At 40.1% G+C, this 19,649-nt stretch overlaps 1 protein-coding gene across 2 annotated transcripts in view; it reads right to left on the bottom strand.

The window, feature by feature from the left end:
• Positions 1-491: 491 nt before the first annotated feature.
• ZZEF1 (zinc finger ZZ-type and EF-hand domain containing 1) overlaps positions 492-19,649 on the bottom strand; it is a 59,315-nt gene continuing 40,157 nt past the window's right edge. For both annotated transcript variants that reach the window (XM_071448117.1, XM_071448116.1), the window contains exons 40-55: positions 19,340-19,617; positions 18,048-18,222; positions 16,914-17,046; positions 15,555-15,751; positions 14,661-14,780; positions 13,576-13,764; positions 13,120-13,220; positions 12,475-12,610; positions 11,162-11,521; positions 9,174-9,317; positions 8,114-8,282; positions 6,196-6,294; positions 5,282-5,447; positions 4,486-4,636; positions 3,930-4,001; positions 492-3,470 (exon numbers count right to left, since the gene is read on the bottom strand). In XM_071448117.1, coding sequence (XP_071304218.1) covers positions 3,396-3,470; positions 3,930-4,001; positions 4,486-4,636; positions 5,282-5,447; positions 6,196-6,294; positions 8,114-8,282; positions 9,174-9,317; positions 11,162-11,521; positions 12,475-12,610; positions 13,120-13,220; positions 13,576-13,764; positions 14,661-14,780; positions 15,555-15,751; positions 16,914-17,046; positions 18,048-18,222; positions 19,340-19,617 — 2,565 coding nt within the window. In that variant the 3' untranslated portion in view covers positions 492-3,395. The remainder of the gene's footprint in view (positions 3,471-3,929; positions 4,002-4,485; positions 4,637-5,281; positions 5,448-6,195; positions 6,295-8,113; positions 8,283-9,173; positions 9,318-11,161; positions 11,522-12,474; positions 12,611-13,119; positions 13,221-13,575; positions 13,765-14,660; positions 14,781-15,554; positions 15,752-16,913; positions 17,047-18,047; positions 18,223-19,339; positions 19,618-19,649) is intronic.

A 19,649-nucleotide genomic window follows, 5' to 3' on the forward strand; every position in this document is an offset into this window, starting at 1 on the left:
AGATGTTGACTTGACACAGCCCTTTCCTCCAGCCAAACCCAAGGCAAACAACCTTTTCAATTAAACCCACTGGAGCAGGTAGGCACAAGCACCTCTGCTGATAAACATCACTAATTAGAATCAACACCTACTAAGACAAATCTCAGCTTTACAGGAGACATCTGAGGCCTCCAGACATGTGTTTCAGGTCTCAAAGTAAATATACACAGGCACTGAAACCAATGGATATCCACAGGAAAACTGAATTTTTAGGGTAAGGCCACTGGAATGTAAACAGCAGGGCTGGAATTTAAGAGATGACTCCAGAAGTCTGGGTCCTACATAGCTCAGTGTAATATCAGATATTTACCAACCACATGAGGACAAGCAGGTTTGCTTACAGGCATGGAAAATGAGGATTCCTAAGAAAAACCCTGGATCTCACTACAAATTCCAGCCTTAAACATTCAGTGAGGAGAGGAAAAAAAAACAAACAAAAAACAGACACCGTGTTGTACTTTTTTTGATTTTATAGAATTTTTACAATATATTTCTCTTCATTTGCATATTTTACCCACATCTGTAGCTTTCTTTTTACATGTTGAACTGAACTGGAATAAATCTAAAGGTCTGATATATTTTAAACAACTGATAAAAATTGCAAAGTAGTAAACCCGTAAGAAAAGAAATTATAAAACTCTCGTTTTTAAGTGTTTAATGAAAGCAAGTCAAATGTATCATTAGGAACAATATGATTTGTTTTAAACACATCATAGGTGATTCAGGCAGGACAACTTTTTTAGTTTTTCTTATATTAGGCACATTTTTTTCAGCATACCTGTTTTCCAGACAGTTTTATACAATTCAATATCATCATTCACATCCACTTGGAACTTCTGCATAATTTTTAAAATGTGATTGATCATGAATATTCATTATTGGTATTCTATTCCTCTTTCTTTAGAGCTACCAGAAGGAAAAAAAAATAATCAGTGTTTCTCGTCTGTTAAAAAATCCATAATTAATGATTTGAGTTATAAGGCAGCAACAGATTCAGTGTCAACTCAGGTCACAGTCCTTCAGTTCCATCTAGTGGGTAGAAATTATATTTAGTGGACACTGTTCCTAGACAGTTCCTTCAGGGCAAGATGACTGACTCATGAGGCCAGTCACTGCTGGTAGAGTAAGTTGAGTGGTAATGCCTAGCAAGGAATTCTGGCCACTCCTGTGTCATCCTTGCAGCCTCATGTCTTCATCCAGAAAGCAAAAGGACAGTCCAACAGAAAAAAAGTGACTGTGACAGAGCTGTGACAGGTTCTATGAATGGTTTATTTACAGTCTTCATCCCTGATGTGAGAAAAGAAAAATCCTTCTTTGACTGATGGGCAGATGCCAGCACAGCAGCCCAGTGCAGATCCACGATTCCTCAGCCATGGGTGCCCATGGAGGCAGTGATGAGGAAGTCCTCCTGCTCCAGAGAAGCAATTTCCAACCTGTCCCATCCACATGGCTCCCTAGCATCAGTTTAGGAACATTTCCTTTGGTGGAGAACTCCCTGGCCAGGACCTGTTCCAGCAATGAGGAGTGAAGCAGATGAGGTTCCCCAGGATCCCTGACAGCCCTGCAGGGAGGCTGCACACTCAAACACCTTGATCTGTGCATTAAAGGTACACCAGAACCTTGATAATTCCCTTCCCATCCTGATGTCTTTAAGGAAATCAACTCATGGTGCTCAAGGAGACCTTTCAGAGCAGCATCTCTTTGCTTCCTTTCAGTCTTCCACAAATACTACACTTCTGAATCCTGGCATTCTCATTTGCTAAGAGAGCCACTCCATTCCTGAAAGCATGGTGCTTCTTGGTCTTCAGTTTTAAGTCTTTCAAGCAGAATAATCCCATTCTGATTCAAGCATTTGGCTGAACAGAAGTCAAAACAAAACTCTACAGCACAAGAGGCCATCAAAAAAAATCCAAGGGATGTATTACTGCATGTTTCCCTCTCAGAGGGAGATTGGGCCACCCTTAAACTCCAGCCCCAGCTGAGAAGACCATCAGTTCAGAGGACATTCCCAAAGCACAGCTCCTGTGCACTGGTATTTGGGCACCACTCAAATTTGGGACAAGCAGGGTCAATAAATACATTTCCTTCTGACAGAGCCACTGCTTCACACAACTTGCATTCAGTTACTATCAGAGCTTTTGGCTGTCTTTTTTTCCCATTCTCCAGTGTTGGGGTGAAGAAGCAAAGAAGAAAATATTTAGCATTAAAAGTAATCTGAATTTATATTTGACAAGACCAGCTCTACAAACTATGCAATGGTGCACAAAATACACCCCCAAATCTCTCTGTGTTCTTTTTGACTCTTTGGAAAGGGAATAACCAATGTAGCTGTGCAGGAAGAAAGCCAATTTATTGCAGCATAGAAGGTCTGCAATTCAATCCATGTTCACTAAGAGAAATGTGGTTATTGCTCTGTAAGATAAGAGTGGATTGATCATTAACCCCACCCTGAGTGCTGGGAGTCTGGGTTCCCAACATTGCCAAGAAGGACCTCCTAAACCACTGATATCAAAATAACTGAAGGAAAAAAACATTCTTCTCATAATTTCTTGTAAAGGTGTGATTTTTCAGAAACATATTAGTTCTTCAGGTCTTCATATCACCACTGCCTTGTGACTGAAGGCCAGCCTTTGCTCTCTGCACTACAATAATGGGCTATTAGGAATAATGCATTGGAGATAAAGCAAGGCAAGAACAGGTGACCCAAAGAACAGGAGAAACATAAAGCTCTTGCACGAGGATGCTGTGAAACTGGAATCCTTCAGCTGCTTTGCAAATCATCCACAATTTGTTTTACGACCTGTAGTTTAGTAAGAATTGCAATCCTTTTCCTTGGGAAACAGCCTCCAAAGCAAAAATGACAGGATTCAAGCATGGACCATTGCTGCAGCAGGCACCAGATTGTGATTTGCCTGCTTCACCCTGAAGATGTACAACAGATGCTGCTGATGGCATCACCCCAAGTTCAGCACTATTTTCTGAAGCTGACACTTTCATGGATCAAGTTTCCTCAGGAGCAGACGATACAAACGTGGGGGCTTTTCATTCTCATACTTCAGCCACCTTCTTTCCTTTACTTCCTCTGAATAAAAAACAATATTGTTCTGTTTACTCTAACATGCTACAATATGTGCATACATAACTGTAGGACGCATGAGTTACTTCAGGATGTGCTTTTTCATTGAAGTGAGCTGTTACTTTTACAAATTCTACATCAAGGTGGAAGGAAGGAAGAAAGGCTGCAGCGTGCTCATACACTGAAGCTGAAGGAACTTCTCCTGAATGGAGTTAAGATGTTTGTTCCCATGTCCTATGGACAAACTACTCTATCCCATGCACTCCGGCCTGAGCCAGTATTAAACATTCCAGAAACTTGTTGATTTGTTTGGGTAGTTAATGGCAAGACTGATAGCAGCAATGTTTTTCAGGGCCTAGAAGAGAAAAAAGGAAAACAAAGTCACACCAAATATTCTCCTCAAGCTTAAGTGTAAAGAAACCGTATGAAACTGAACAGAAAGAGAAACCTGGAATCATGGACTGCTTTGGGTTGGGAGGGACCTTAAAGATCATTTCATGGACAGGAACATCTTCCACTGTCCCAGGCTGCTCCAAGCCCTCTCCAACCTGGCCTGGGACACTTCCAGGGGCAGCCACAGCTGCTTTGGGAACCCTGTGCCAGGGCCTCAGCACCCTCATGGGAAGAATTTCCTCCCAATATCCTAGAAAAGCATTTGTGCAGAGTTCACTCAACTTTCAGAGGCCTGTCAAGGTACTGTAATGACCAAGTACATTAAGATCTTGTTTATAAACTCCACAGGGCAATGGGAAATCATCCAGGGTCTGCCACAAAGATCCCAAACCCTCCCAGCCCTGGGGCTGTGCAGTCCTACCTGTGCTGTGCAGCGATGAAGATGATCTTCAGTATTTAAGGCAAGCAAATACTCCTGTAGAGATCCAAGCTCCTGTGGCCAGAAAACATGCAATGAACAGCAATGTTTCCACCAAAGGTGATATTCTACTAATTAACATTAAAATGCTAATCATTAGAGTCCCAAAGAACCAAAGGTATCAGAACTGCACACCAGACTCTCCCAAACTAGAGCACAGTTTGATCACAGAAATGAGCTCATGACACTATTCATGTTTAAAGTTCAAAACCAGTTCTACAAAAACCACATGCAAATACCTTTAAATTAATTATTAAACCAGAATTGCTCTCAGAATAAACAGTGGCTTTAGGGCCTTAATAGTCATGACTATCACTTAAAGCCCAATGATGGATAAGGTAACAGAATTCCCCTCTAATTAGAACTTGCTGCCACACTTCATAAGTGAAAGTTGTTAATGTTTCTGTAGCTCTGAGGGATAAAGGAAAACTGAATTTTGTGTAAAACTCTGTCATTCCCAGCACAGAGGAAAGGAGGGATAGAGACAGGAATTGCTTACAGTAACTCTGTTTTCTGTCACAAAGAAGAGTTCTGCCAGTGCACGATGAAGAGGAAGGAGGATACCAGGCTTGGCAGAGTCGTGACATGAGTTGTTTTCCATGTGGGTGAAGAGCTGCCAAAGTGGCTTCAATAAGGTGAGGTCACAGTCCCTGGGAAAAAAAGTAATTTAAATGAAATTGTGATGCAATAGTGAGTAACCACTATGCCCTTTTCTGGGAATGGGAGGGGAAACCAAACCAAATCAAAATCAAGAGAACAAAACCATACGTTTGTGACAGTTAACAATAAAAAAAACCCACTTTGCTAAATGCTCTTGAATCTAGAAATAATCATGCCATACATACATAAGCTTAGGGACACATATCCCTTCTAAAACTCAATTACAGGCTTAGTGGTACAACTAAAAATAATAATTTAGAAGCTGTTTACTTTACAGAGAATCAGATCATCACTTCACCATGTTATTATTTCATCCTTACCTTAATTCTGCAGTACAACTAATACAAAGAGAATAAATTTCTAGAAAATTAATTGAGATCTACCTTTGTCCTAATTTGTGATTTTTTTCTTAATAATGACACTTTAATTCATTAGACTTCTTTAAAGGCCAGCAAAGAGAGTAAAACACTCCTGCTATCAAAGCAGAAATGATATCAAAGCTATCAAGCACTGTAAATTGCATCTGACAGACAAATGAACAAAACAAAATCACAGGGTTTTTTTTTTTTTTTTTTTGCTTGAAAACAGTATCAGTTTAGTGCCTTTTTGGTGCAGGGGTGGAGCAGTGCACTCACCCCTGGCTGCTGCACTGCACTATCTTGAGGAGCAGGTGGATGGCCTTGAGGCGCTGGTGCCCTGTCTGCCGACACGCCACTCCCACCTGCCACTCCCAGATCCTGGCCAGGGGCAGCTGAGGAATTACCCTTTCCTCACACAGCATCTGCTTTAGAATCTCAAACCCTGGGGAAAAAAAAAAAAGAAAATTCAAACAGCTGTTCGGTTTTGTAGGGAGACATTTTGTTCATATAGTCAAGCATTGCAAGGCAGGAATATTGGATTAAAATAGCAAACAAAAATCGGAGATAACTCTAAATTACATCCTGACATGGCAACTCTTTCCTGAGGCAAAACTGACATAAAAATTGGAAAGAATCATATCCAAAATTAATTTTTTGCCCAAATAAGGCAAACAAAACACAGGCTCTCCCTATTATGACATGCAGTAGAGTTTTGCTGATAGCAAATAATCCATCAGCCTCTATTTCATTAAAAATATTTAAACTCTGGAATAAACTAACAAAACCTCTTATGCTAAAAAATTAGACCCAGAACCATCTTATTTTAATGGATTCCCACTTTGGAAAAATGCAATTACCATTTTTTCTGTTTCCAATTATGGCATCTTGGAGTGTTTACTAAATACTCCGTGTAATTACTACCCTATAATGAGATTTTGCATGCAAATTACATTATTATAATTGTAATCTTCAAGTCTCAGTGAAGATTTTGTGTTTCTACCCCAAAATCACAGGAAATAAGAGACATCAGTTGAGTTTCACTTGAACTGATCATGTTAGAACTGATCACGTTATTTCCAAGACACTGAATGCAAATTTTAACTCAAGGAAAAGGGATAACCACAGGTCTCTCAAAGCTCAGCAAAATGACTAAAAAAGGCCCTTTTCAATACATTCTGAGCATCTCTTACCTGTCTGAAACCTGCCCAGATGACCTGCTGTCACTGTAAACTTATAACCCCACTCAGTGTTGCTCATGTCAGAGGTAAATCTGTAGTAGAGGGTGTCTCCTGTGTGCAGGGAAGGAAGAAAGCCAACATTACCATCTTCTGAGTTAGTTCTGCCATCTCAAATACAACTTAAATGAAAAATCTGAAATGAATTCATCCTAGATGTCTTCATTTAAGAGAGGTGGTCTTTTATTTTTTGGTAACTATGAAGCACAAAAAGAGGAGGCTGAAGCAAAACCCACAATAGTTTCCCCTGTCTAAAGATACTGGATAGGAAGGATAATGTCTTTTACATTTTTGACAACTAAATAGAGGAACTTAAAGAAACTCTCATATTCTCCACATGTAACTTCACTTTTCCAATTGTGTTACTGGATGAGTTATGATTTATGAAACAAGAACCCCTGTGCAGGCAGCCAAGTTCTTTGCAACAACACTTGAATTCATTGGACAAAAGGTTTAAAATATTTGAAAGTATTGTCAGAAAATGAAAATGAACATTTTTACTCCAAGGAAGAAAACAAACTTAATCACTTTTAATAGAAGGACTATCAAAACATTTGATCACTTCACAATCAAAAAACATTCAAAAGGTTTTGGCCATTGTAGCATCTTCACCTTCAGGGATAAACCTGGTAGTTTGGTAGTAATGCTACACAAAACATCTTCTTACCTACTGTGCTCTATAATACTAGAGCTATGTTAAAATAACTTTCTGCCCCTTGGAAAAGCCTTTCACCCTGGGACAAGCAGGTTAGGTTTCATTGGGAAGCAGAATTTTCAAAGTTTCACGAACAAGAAAAATTTCGAAAATTCTTTTTTAGGATTTAGAATGAAATATCTATAAAAGAATTTCCCTTTTTATCATGAAATGGAGAGAGTGCTCTCTCCTACTCATAGGATAAAGCCCTTCAATCAAATGAAAAGCCCAGAAGCCTTCAAATGTCTGGTTTCAGCTAAAACCTGCTGGAATCAAGAGCCTTAGTCCAGACAGCCTTGGTTGGAAATGAATTTCCACAAGGTGAAACTCCAGTTTCACAGCCAAAGCTGCTCTAAACAATGAGCTTCGAAGTTCAGCTCCTTGGCAAACCTCAGCAACTCTTAGGGATGAAAGAGAAGACAGATAGAAGTTCACAAAAATCTAAAATATTTCTACAGAACACACATCTGCTTTTAACCAGTACCTTGTAACCCAAAGCCAGCACTTGTAACCCAAACTGGTTTGCTAAGAAAGTTCCTAAATCTCTTTACAGGTGCTGGCAGTCCTTGAAGTCAAGAGCTTCCTGCAGTGCCCAGTGCTCAGTGGGTTAAGATCAGAAGCAGGGGCTGTGCAGTCCTTGAGCTCTCTGGCATTTGCTCCTCACTGTGCTCTCACAAATGTGCTGAGAGAATCCAGAGTGCAGCTGGCAGTCAAACCCTGGGTTTTTTCCAGCTGTGCTCTGTGGCACCAGCTGGAGCCAAGGTGCTGGCACTGGCTCTCTTTGCTCAGAGCAGCAGCAGAGCACAGAGACAGAGATAAGCATATATTTTCTTTTTTTAAATTAAAAAAACATGCTTCCTGTGGAAAGTAAGACAAGGCATAAACAATGTCAGTGAATATCGTGCAGAACAAGGACTGTGTTGGAACAGAATCAAGATCAAATTTGTTTCCAGTAGCTGAGTGCATGCTTTGACTGAGTGGTGGAAAGAAAAGGTCACAGCACAACAACAGATAAGGCACTTTGCAGAAACAAATGCAAGAGCAGCACGTCAGAGCAAAGAGAGTGGCACAAGGAAAGGACTGGCCTTTTCCCTATACACCTCAGGATATTTAACTCATCAGGAGTTTCTCTGAGGAGCCCCAGCCATATCCTGCATGGCCTTGAGCAGCCCTGCTCACCTGGAAGCTCGAAGTCAGTCCATTTCTGGGGGGAGCCACTGAAGCTGTGCCGGTCCTGCTGGAAGTCACTGCTGCTGGACATGAGCAGCTCATCACAGCCCTCCTCTGTGTTACACTGCGAGTCAAACTTGATGGAAAGGTAGATAGCACCAGGAATGTGAACTTTATCCTGAGAAATAAACACAGCAGCTTTGTGTCCTGTCACACCGTACTGCCCACAGCCCACTGAACTTTCACTGGATGGAGTACAGTGAACTTTCACAATGGAGGTAGCAAAAATATTACAGCATCTCTGTGAGGTTTTTTACTTTGATATTTTTACCCTGAGCTAATTTAACAAATGTAAAGCATGGCCTATTGTTCACATTAGCTGTTAAGCATGTAAAATGAATTGTCAGCAATGCTCTCCTTTTTTAAAAGCAGTAATTGTTGCTGATATTGATCTCACTGCCAGAACCTAAGGGGTTATATGCATTTTAAAAATGAAAATCAGAGGAATCAGAGCAGCAGGGAAATTAAAAATCCCAAGACTGCCCAGAGGCAATAATTACTTACCAAACCATATCAGAAAAATGCTATTAAACAGTATCAAGAGAAGAAAATCAGAAACTGTTTGTGTCAGAGAAAGAGTCTAAAATGATAAAAACAAGAAAAAAGACACCACTCCTACTTTCTAACAGCACAAGGGCCAACTGGAAGAGGCCAACTGAAACAAATCTTTGGAAGGAAGGGTAGAAACATTTGATCATTAAGGCCTTGAAACCATTTACAGATCTGATCTGCTTCAAACACACACACAGTAAAACCATGTAAGTAATTCACTTTTCATAGGACTGAATTAGAATTCCATGAAAGTGCCTGATTGAACACATTTCTTTGCAGGGCAAGGCCTGAGCTATCTGACATCAGCCTTTTCCAAGGAAGACTGAGCAGATTTCACAGGTGCTTCAAGCACAGAATTCAGTCCCACAGATACCCATGTGGAACTTTGAGAGGCTTCTGCTCCACCCCCTGGGTGATTCCAGCTTCAAGCCATGCCTGTAACCCCTGCCTGCCCTACCTCAAAGTTGGTGTTGTTGTTGTAGGGATGCTGAGATTCCCTCATCTGCACAGCCATCCCTGGCTCCTCCATGAACTGACAGGCTGTCAGGGCCATGGTCCCCAGCATGCTCTCCTTGCACCCATGCAGCACTTTCTGCAGAATCTGGGGAGGAGAAATGTCATGGAAATATAATTTGCTGTCAAAAGAACATTTACAACTGTACATTCAGCCATGTCCAGCCACACAGTATTTTGGAAGAGGGAACCAAGGTACCAGCAAGATAAATTCAGAAATTCTGCCTGCAAGTGTCATCTCCATAAGCACAAAAGATTTCACTCTGTCTCTGTTCTAGATTTTTCCTTCTTTATTTGATAAAAACGTGATGGATATTGGCCGTGTCTCTTACACAACTGCTAGAATCAAGGCTAATCCATAAAGTAATTAACAGGAAACTAAAGCTGTAATCAAGTGAGATAAACAACTCTGTTAACACTCTAAACAGGCACCTTTACCTTCTATATCTACAGGCTTTGATTTTAATAGAACATGTCATCTATTTCAGCATTCAAAAACAAAAAAGTACAACTCTGTACATAAGAAGAAATGATAAAGTATCAATGAGATGGCTGAAGTTTTGAAAGCAGCAGATGCAAGTCCTGTGCATTTAAAACTACCCAAAAATGCCCTTTAATCTATCAGGACACACTAAAAATAAATCAGAACCACTTGAGTCTCCCTTTTTCTTATTTTTATAACCGTGCATAAATGCCCTGAATCCAGGAATTCTGTTACTTGAGGCCCTTTCATGTCATCAGAGCAACTCATTAAGGCCATGTCTTCATCTACCATCTCCCAACTCCTCCTATAATAAAATGCAATCCACCAGCTCAGGCCAGCAGGTTCATCTCCAAATCTGCCAAAAACTGATTTCTTGGGAAAAGGAGTTTAAAAAACAAAGCAGCATGCAGAGTTTCCTGGATGCACTCTGCACATGCAGAACAGCCTAAGACAAAGGCTAGGCTTTTGCATTTAATATGCCTTAATAGATTTTATTCTATCAGTTCATCCTGCCCTTTTCTGAACCCATAAAAACACCCTGGGGCAACAATTTCCATGACTTTCTGTGTCAAGAGCCTGTTCTTTTGGTTTGTTTTGGACCTGCCACTTATTACCTTAATCTGACACTCCTTTGTTTTCTTACTGGGAGGGCCAGTGAATAATACTGGCTCTTAACTTTTGCATGCTATTTACTGCTTTAAACCTACAGAGAACAGATTTTTCCATTACTCCTTCTCCCTCAATGCCTCACAGGGGAAAGATCCAGAAGGAAGAAAACCAGCTGGTTCTTCATGCTGAAATTATTTTATGGCTGTAATAATCCCTGCCATTCTTCTTTAGGCCTCTTCCAGTTGTACTGCATCTTATTTTAATTTTTTAATGAGATGAGGGAGTCACTGCAGTCCAAAAAAGTGCACAGTATTGGTTCAGTGGCATATCAATGCCTTCTGCTTTATTTTTCATTCCCTTTTTGAAGATTCCCAGCACTTGATTTGCTTTGACTGCTGTGAAGCCTTGAGCTGACACTTTCATTACAACATTCTATTGTAATTCCAGGATCACTTCCACCAGCAGCTCATCAGTGGAGTAGCAGCTATTACAATATAGACATTGAGATCTAAGAAAAAGCAGCTTTTAAAAGGCACTGCCAATTTTACCAATTTCTCTAGATTACCAACTATATTGTCTATTTTCAAACCAGACTGCCTATTTTACCAGTTTCTCTTTCATAACTGATAGAGTTCTCTCTGCACAGCTCTTTTTTTCATTTTCTCTTAACAAGATCAGCACATCAAGACACTGACAGATTCCAACTGTTTTTCAGAACTAATTTAAATTTCGGAGTTTCAATTTAGTTGAAAAAAGGAACTGCAAGTATTTCTGTTAGTCAGAGTCTCATGGCATGTGGGCACAGGTTTTGTTCACATGTCTAAGTGAAATCCACTTACTTTTTCCCATAGCTGCTTCTCCTCCAGCTGCATCAGCATGTCCAGGATGTATGTCATATGGGCTGGGCCACTGAGATCTAGGATTTCCTCATTTATTGCCACATCATCAGGCCACTCAGCTAACAAGGATGCCAGCACATGCCTGGCATAGAGAACTGCAATAGCCTCATTGACACGGTACAGGTAGTCCCTGACAGCCTTTTTACTCCTGGAGTCCAGCTCCTTGTGCAGGAGGATGGAGCTCTTGGTGCGGCGCTGCTTGGCATAGCTCAGCTGCAGGTCACTCTCTGTGTTGGTGATGAGTTTCTGGGCCACAGGATTGGTTTCTTCTGTTGCTTTATCACACAGTACAGGCTTTGACTGCAAGAAGAGGAATGCAAGTTTGAAAACGGGCTGTTAATAATTTATTGTTATGTTTGGATATCTGAGCGGTCAAACTGCAAGCTGAATTTAGAAATGAATTTGGCAAAAAACCCCACAAAAGTAGGATCTCTCACACAGCTAGAGATTTCCTGAGAAACATTGTTTATGTCTACACACCTCACTATACACTGATGCATTTGTGGAAACAGCAGTCAGAATTCTAACCAGAAGTGTTGACTGAAATTCACCTACAGAGGTAAAGCTGAAATGAGGCAAGCTGGGAGGGACTTTTGGAGATCACTTGCTCCAAATTTGACTTAAGGCTGAGATAACTTCAAAATCAGGGCTTTGTCCAGTTAAGTTTGGACAATTTCCAGGCATGGGTATTTCACAGCCTCTGTATAAGCTGTGGAAAGGCCTATTTTTTTCCTTATAATTCTGTGAAACTGCTTCAGGAAGCTCCTTCCCCTTTGCTATGCAACTGATAAACAGCTGTGCTGGTGACACCTCATGGCCAGGAGTGAGCCCTCAAAATAAAGCAGAACTGTGGGACCCTGCAATTGAAGGCAAAACCCAAAGCTTGCAAGTGTAGTGTCTACTTCACAAGATAAATTCATTGCTTCCTTGTTCTGCTGAATTTAAGATAACAGTGATAAGCTAAAACAGTAGCAGGGCATGGGCTTACAGCAATGAGATACAATCTCTCTTGTGTAAGGGGAGGAAATTACAGCCTGCAATCACAATTTGTTCTCCTGACCTGGGAATCAAGTTCTTTCACTTCCTTAAGGACAGAATAACAAGGAAGAAATACTTGCTTCTTCTACCTGCTCATTCATTTGGACATAAAACATTGATAACAGATTATTTCAGATGTATAAAAAAAAATTTCTCAGGCATGAATGCCAACATTGATTATTTTCCAACTGTTCTGTTTGTAGAGGTGTCCATACCAAACAGGGTAAGATGATCATATCTGTATCCACTGCCTTGGAGCTCTGCTCCTCCAGCCTCAGGCGTTTGCTGGGCTGCCACTTCTGAGCCAGCGTCCGGATCCTCTCATCCGTTGTGATCACATCCCCATCAAACCTTCACACAGGCAAAGAAATCAAAAATACACAAATGTGTTTCCAAAGTAATGCAAACTCAATTAGGGCAATTAAATGTAAATTAAATCTTCCCACCTTCTGTTTTGGAAAGATTAAGCTCTGCCTATTTTTATCATGTTAACTGTTCCCCTGTTCTAACGAGCCAAAGGATTTAAATGTTACAAAAATCACTCATTTCTGTGAGAACATGGTGTCTCTGTGAGATGCTCTGAGTACCAGAAGCCACATGTGAGCTCTTGACTGTTCCTCAGTTCACAGAATTTAGAGCCAGAGTGGATCTTCATCTGGGAGCTACCATAGAAAAGAGCATGTGATGTGTTTCAGAAGATGGTGACTTGCTTCCATAAATACAACTTAGCAGGACTTTATTTCCTTACTTTTTCACACATGAAAATCAAATCTTATCCTTGGAAGAATTTCTGTCCAGAACTGAGAGGATTTCAGATTTTCACCCACCAGTTTCTCTGCTGGAATCAGAACTTCACATACCTCTTTTGAACTTCCAGGAAAAAAGATTCTGTTCTTTTCATCTGCAGCTCATACATGGCTCGAAGGATGTGGAGAGGTGCATTAAGTGCATCATGTGTCATCTGAGCAAGGAGCAAAAACAAATTAAAAACCCCCAAAAATATATCAGAGGGGGAAAAGAAAGACTGAATTTCATTAAGGATGAGCTAAGCATTCATTCCCACTTTGTAGGTAGAGAATTAATTAACTTAGTATCTGGATTTATAATAATGAGAAGCAATTTAGCAAAACACTGTATAATGATTTTGTAGCATTCATTAGTGTAGTTCTGTTTTCTTTTCTCTAAAAAATGATGCATGGAAATCACAGACCCATACTCTATAAATTTAGAAGGAAAACAACCACATGAATTACCAAATGTTTTATGCAGCTAGCAAATGCACATTTACCCAAAAGTAGATAAAGTAATTTAAATACCAAGAAGCAAATTTTGGTGGCTTCATCCAGGCCCTCCAGAGGATCAAGTTTGTTCTGCTCTAAGTCAACAGGACCAACAACAGGCTGCTCCACATCCTGATCTTGTTCTCTGTCTTCCAGTTCAGTATCCTCCTGTTCAGCCAGGGAACTGATATCTTGCTTTGAGGAATACAGCATTATTGACAAAATCTAGACAGAAAAAAGGTAGCATATGGTGTGACAGCTGCAGGTATTAGTAGTTTATTTGCAATCAGCATCTTAAAGGAACATTATCAGACCTGGACAGTGCTTAACACATGCTATTTTATAAAGAAGCACACCTAAAAATAAAAAACCAACCCCAAAACACAAACCAAAACCATTTCCCACTTCACTAATGAGTCACACCTTCCATGCTGCTGCAAAGACAACTTCAGTGATTAGCTGAAAGTGCAAAGGAAGTTGAGAAAGTAATTATTTAACCATTTCAGTACATCAAAGACTTGAAGATTCCAAGACAAAAACAGAGCAAAGGTGACCATCACAAAATACCAGTGATGGCCCTACACACCCTGCTCCTTTGAAAACAGCCCTTTGGCTTCTCCATAGTCCCAAAGATGAATTAAAACAACTCCTGCCTAAGATAAAACAGAACTAACAGTTGAACCACACTTAATCTTTCAGCAATTAACAACCACTGTCAAAGAATAAGCCCATGTGTGCATCCCCACCTGCACTGCAGCAAAACCTTGTGCAAGTCATGCCTTTCTTTGAGATTATTTTCTAAATTGAAGAATGGAATTTTCAAAAACAGTCTAAATAAAATCCATAGAACAATCTGAGCAGGTGATTAATGTCTCATCCTGCAAATTGTTTTCCAAATAAAAGCAGATTAGTGAAAATCAGCTCCTGCTTTAAAGAATTTAGTCTATTATCCACAGGATTACGATGGGCAGAAGGAGGCAGATTCAGGGATACAGTTAAGTGAACATTGGTTTAGAGACTAATTAGGGATAATCCTGAGTCCCCAGGAGGAGAGTGTACTGCCATAACCTCTCATGCCACTGGCTGAAGCCTGACTTTTTACAAAATGTCACTTTTCTTACCTCCAAGTCTCGCAGAAGCCAAGTCTTACTGAAGCCAGTTCCTTTGCTACACTTCTTCACTAGAAGTTTGAGTAAACCAGACTGAAGAAAGGCAGACTGGATCTCCTTAAAGCCATGAATCTGCACACACAGACACACACAAGTAAATAACTGAAAAAGGAACAATGCATCACAGTGCTGGAGAGGCCTTGTCACACAGCCTTGGGTGAATTTCCTGCCCAGAGGAATTACATTGGGAATCTTTTCCTTGCATTTCCCTAAAATAAAATCCCCACTTGAAATCCCTTAAGGGTATCATCTGTGAGGTGCACAGAGCAGAAACTGAGGAAAAAAAATAGGAAAAAGAAAGGAGGGGGGAAAGGAAAGGGGGGAAAGGAAAGGGGGGAAAGGAAAGGGGGGAAAGGAAAGGGGGGAAAGGAAAGGGAGGGGGAAAGGGAGAGGGAAAAAGAGAGGGAAAAAGAGAGGGGAAAAGAGAGGGAAAAAAGAGAGGGAAAAAAGAGAGGGAAAAAGAGAGGGAAAAAGAGAGGGAAAAAGAGAGGGAAAAAGAGAGGGAAAAAGAGAGGGAAAAAGAGGAAAATTTCCTCTTCAAATACTTCAGGAGTGAGAAAACATTTTATGGAGTGAAGCTCACTTATCTCTAGGAATTTCCTCCTGAACTCTCCTGAATGGCTGGCCCCCACAGAGGAGAAGCAAATCAACTTACAGCTCAGACTCACAAAAGCTATTTAAAGCCCAGCAACATTTCCAAACCCCTACAGACTGGCAATAAAGGATCCAGCTGTGACAGAAATGCCCTTGTGGTGATTCCCCAGTGTGCTCAGTCAATACCCAAGTTCCTGTAGCACAGGGTAGAACATGATTTTTTATTTCTCTATCCTATTCTGTGTCAGGTACCTTGAGAGTTCTGTAGAGCCCCTTCAGAGCCAGTGACAGGACCCAGGTTGTTTCCACTGCCTCAGCATAGCTGCTGTCCATGCTGGTCTGCAGGAGGTGGGTGGAGATGAGGACAAAGTGCTGCAGGTACTGCCTCAGCTGGGTCTGGGAATCACTGCCCTCCTGCCCACATTTCTGAATCAACTGATAGTCTTTCACTACAAGAGAGAAAAAGCCATAATTTCACATTGGTTCACATCAAAATGTTGTGGAGTCATGTCTCAACCTCCTCATATCTACTAAGACATGAGACATCCCTACATCAATCATGTTCTAATAAAGGTCTTAGACAAACATTATCTCAGATTCCCTGAACAAAGTATTTCATTTTTCAGTACATTTTTTCAGGTCACTTCTGGCAACAGCACATATTTGCACATTAGCAGTACAGCATGCAAAGTAGCTCATGCTGTATTTTACAATTAAAATGGGGAAAATTCTGACCTGCAATTGATATGATGAAATAAATATTGCTGATCTTAACTGTTTAAAATGCCAGCGGTTAAACAAAAAGAAAAGCTTTTATATTCAAATCTTCCTTGAACATCAAAAAGTGGTTTAGTCTGTTAATTTTTCCAAATGTCTTTTACACAATTCAGTAGTCAAATCTTAGGACAACCTTTGCTTTATTAACTTCACTATATTAGGTCATACAAAGAGAAAAGCCCTTGCTCCTAAAAACCCAACTAATTTCTTATAAAAATATATGTTATATATATATAAAATGTCAAATATACATTAAATATTAAATATACAGTATAAAATTTTATATTATACATATTAAATATATTATACATAAATATTATGTATAATATTTATATTATAAATTTTATATTATACATATAAATATTATACATATTAAATATAATATATTATATATTGAAGGTATATTTTATATATATAAATACATATTAAATGTTTCACTTGGTCTGAAATTTTAGGGATATCCAAACCGTTTTTAAATTGTTCTAAAACATTAAGCACAGGTTTGTAAAGGATAAAACACAAGCACTAGACAAATCTTGAAACAACTGCTTCATTTTCATCAAAAGCCTGTTTCTGAGATTTCTCAATTAACAGAAAGGTCTCAACAGCTTTCTAAATCCTTTTCTGAATAAAAATAATTGCAATAATTACTGTAGAAGCTTCACAATTTGGCAGTGACCTGCAAGCAGAATTTGGTAACCTGTGAGCAGAAAATCAGACAATTTACTAATAATGGATTTCAAACTCTGCACAGTGGTCTGGTTAACATTTGCTTTTAACAAACTGTAAGGAAATACTCTGTGATTCTCTGATAAAACAAAAATGTCACAGAACCTGTTTTTCTTTTTCGGGTTTTGATGTCTACAACCACTGCCCTGTTTTTCTCAGTGAAGTGCTTCAGGATGATCACATTGTGAGGCTCATTGGCATTGTCCATGTACACAGAACGAGTGCCCATACACAGCACCTGAAACAGCAGCAGAACTGCAGTTAGCATTTGGAATATTAATTACAAATACACAGCCATGTCTTATATTGGTCACATTTGCTTATTCTTCCTATTGTATTTTATTGTATTGCTTATTCCTGCTATTGTATTTTATTGTATTGCTTATTCTTGCTATTGTATTTTATTGTATTGCTTATTCTTCCTATTGTATTTTTTAGCTGAACCACTGCTTGATGCCTGGTATTTGCTGCTCTTTAGAAAATGGAAGTTCAAGTCTAGAAAAGAAATGTCTACAAGAACCAACTTAATGTCACATAGGCAGTGTATCAGTTATGAACATCAAGATGGAGAATGGATTGTTTTGCTTGTACAAAAGTCCCTTTAGATATTGAAACAAATGAAGCTGGTTTGCTTGTAGCAGTTATAAGCAGCATCCAAAGAAATGCCAGGCAAAACCAGCTCATTATTCTTCATTAGATCAACGTCAATTGTGCACTAGTGGAAAGATGTGAACTCTGACACACATCTGTCACTGTCATGTTTTCTGGAAAAATCCCCTTGCCCAGGATTCTTCTCCTGGGAAGCTGAAAAGCCTCAGAGAAAAAGGAAAACAATATTTTCTCATTTGCTTCTCCTGTGTTTTGCTGCTTTGGAATGTGGTTTGGATATTGTTTATCCAACATGTGAATTGTTTTGACTTAATGACCAATCACAGCCAGCTGTGTCAGACTCTGAGGAGAGAGTCAGGAGTTTTTAATTATTATCTTGTTAAGCATTCTGGAAGTATCCTTTCTCTATTCTTTAGTGTAGTTTTAGTACAGCATTCTTTAATATAATAAATAATAAATAACATGGAGTCAGATTCATTCCTTCCTGCCATGGGGGACCCCAGAAAATCCTACACACATCAGCTTTTGAGAGTGTAAAAAAGTTGTCTCCAACTGATGGAATCTGTAGATTTAGAGACACCTAAAAGCTTTAACCAATTCTGTTTCCTTTAGGACTGCCAGGCCTCTTACCTCAGGAAAGCCAACCAGCACCAGCAAAGTGAAGATGTTGGTGTGCTTCAGCTGGAAGGGCAGCTGCTTAATGCAGTGCTCAGTGAAGGCAGCAATGACGTGGTGCCACTGCGCAGAGGAGTTCAGCGCCCGCAGGATGTCGGCCATGGAGCTCGCCCAGTCCAGCCCCACCCGGCTGCAAAGCAAGGGCAGGCTGGGTTAGGAGGGCTGGATGCAGACTTACCTGAGGCTGCTCCTCCTCCAAGCAGCATGAGCACTGCTAGTCTGTCACAGCTGCAGCTTTCAAATTGTTACAGAGCTGTTTTTCCAAATACTCCAGGCTTTCGTGCCAGTTGACACATGAATTCTGCTTTGTTTTCCATAGTGCATAAATCTTATTCTGCTTTCTGAAAGGGTCTACAAGGCCCAAATCAAAGTGTGCCTGAACATTGCCACTGCTATCTCTGAATTTTAGTTTAGAACTCAGAAGTTTCTGTTTGCATGGCAGCAAGAGGTTCATTTCCTATGGATGTGACCATCTGCTCCCTCTGTGGATCACACAAATAACCCACAGGGACTGGGCTCTTACACTAAAGTTAGTCTGGTCTCTTATTAACTAAAGCTAGTTTTTAAGAAAGTCCTTTCCCTCAGCTTATGCTCAGGATATTCTTAAATTTTGTATGCTTTCATCAATTTAAAAATTATGAAAATAATTTCATATGTTTTTCTATTTATTTATGAACCCTCCCTGTAAAACACAGCTACAATAAGATATAAGTCACTTTTAAAAGGCATGACATTAATCTCAGAATGCCTCAAAACTTTCTCAGGATCTTCAAAATTGGTCCATCCCTGCTGTTTCCAGTGCAATTTTACTATAAAAAACCTCTCTCTCAAGTACTGTTACACAGAAGGGCCAGATCCAGAAGTCACCACTGGTGATAGTTTTTGACACACCCTCCTCCTTCCCCAAGTTACACAAGAGATGTGTAACAATGTGAGAGAATGAATGTCACACAAAAAGTAAAGAACTGTACTTTTGGCTTTCCTTGTAGTTTCCAAACCTCACTTCCTCCTCCCTGACATGCTGTGGAGGTAAGCACAGGAAATCAGGCCACTCCTCAGCAGGAGCCTTCTTCTGGAAGGAAATTCAACTTCCCACTGCAGCAAAGGCTGCAGATGCTAAGCCCCTTCCATGACCATGGTACAGGTTTAATTCCTTTCCTATTAAAAAGCCTCTATGAACAAGGCATACATGAAAAAAAAATTCCTGTTCAGCAGAGATTAACTGATTGGGTTAAGGTAAGAAGCACCTGTCTAAACAAACAGCTCCCAGACTGAACAGAAGATGAGTTGTCTTCCATCCTTCTGGCACTGCAGACCCATCTCCTGGTACAAACAAATTATGTTTGGCTGAAAGGATTTTAGTCACAGCAGCATCCACTTCTGCAGGCATTAGCCTGAGGATTAACTGGCCCAGGAGTCCCAAGGTTAAATGATAAGTTTCATTCAGGTGGCCAGCATTTGAGATTACAACATGAAACATCAGTGGAAGTATTTGTTCTAGGTTGATCAGAGACATTGTGGAGCCCTGTGGAGAGAGAAAAATCTCAGTGAGGCAGG

The sequence above is a fragment of the Agelaius tricolor genome, unplaced genomic scaffold (genome assembly GCF_023055355.1).
Source record: "Agelaius tricolor isolate 1412-34295 unplaced genomic scaffold, bAgeTri1.0.p SCAF_25, whole genome shotgun sequence".
NCBI classification, from domain to species: domain Eukaryota; kingdom Metazoa; phylum Chordata; class Aves; order Passeriformes; family Icteridae; genus Agelaius; species Agelaius tricolor.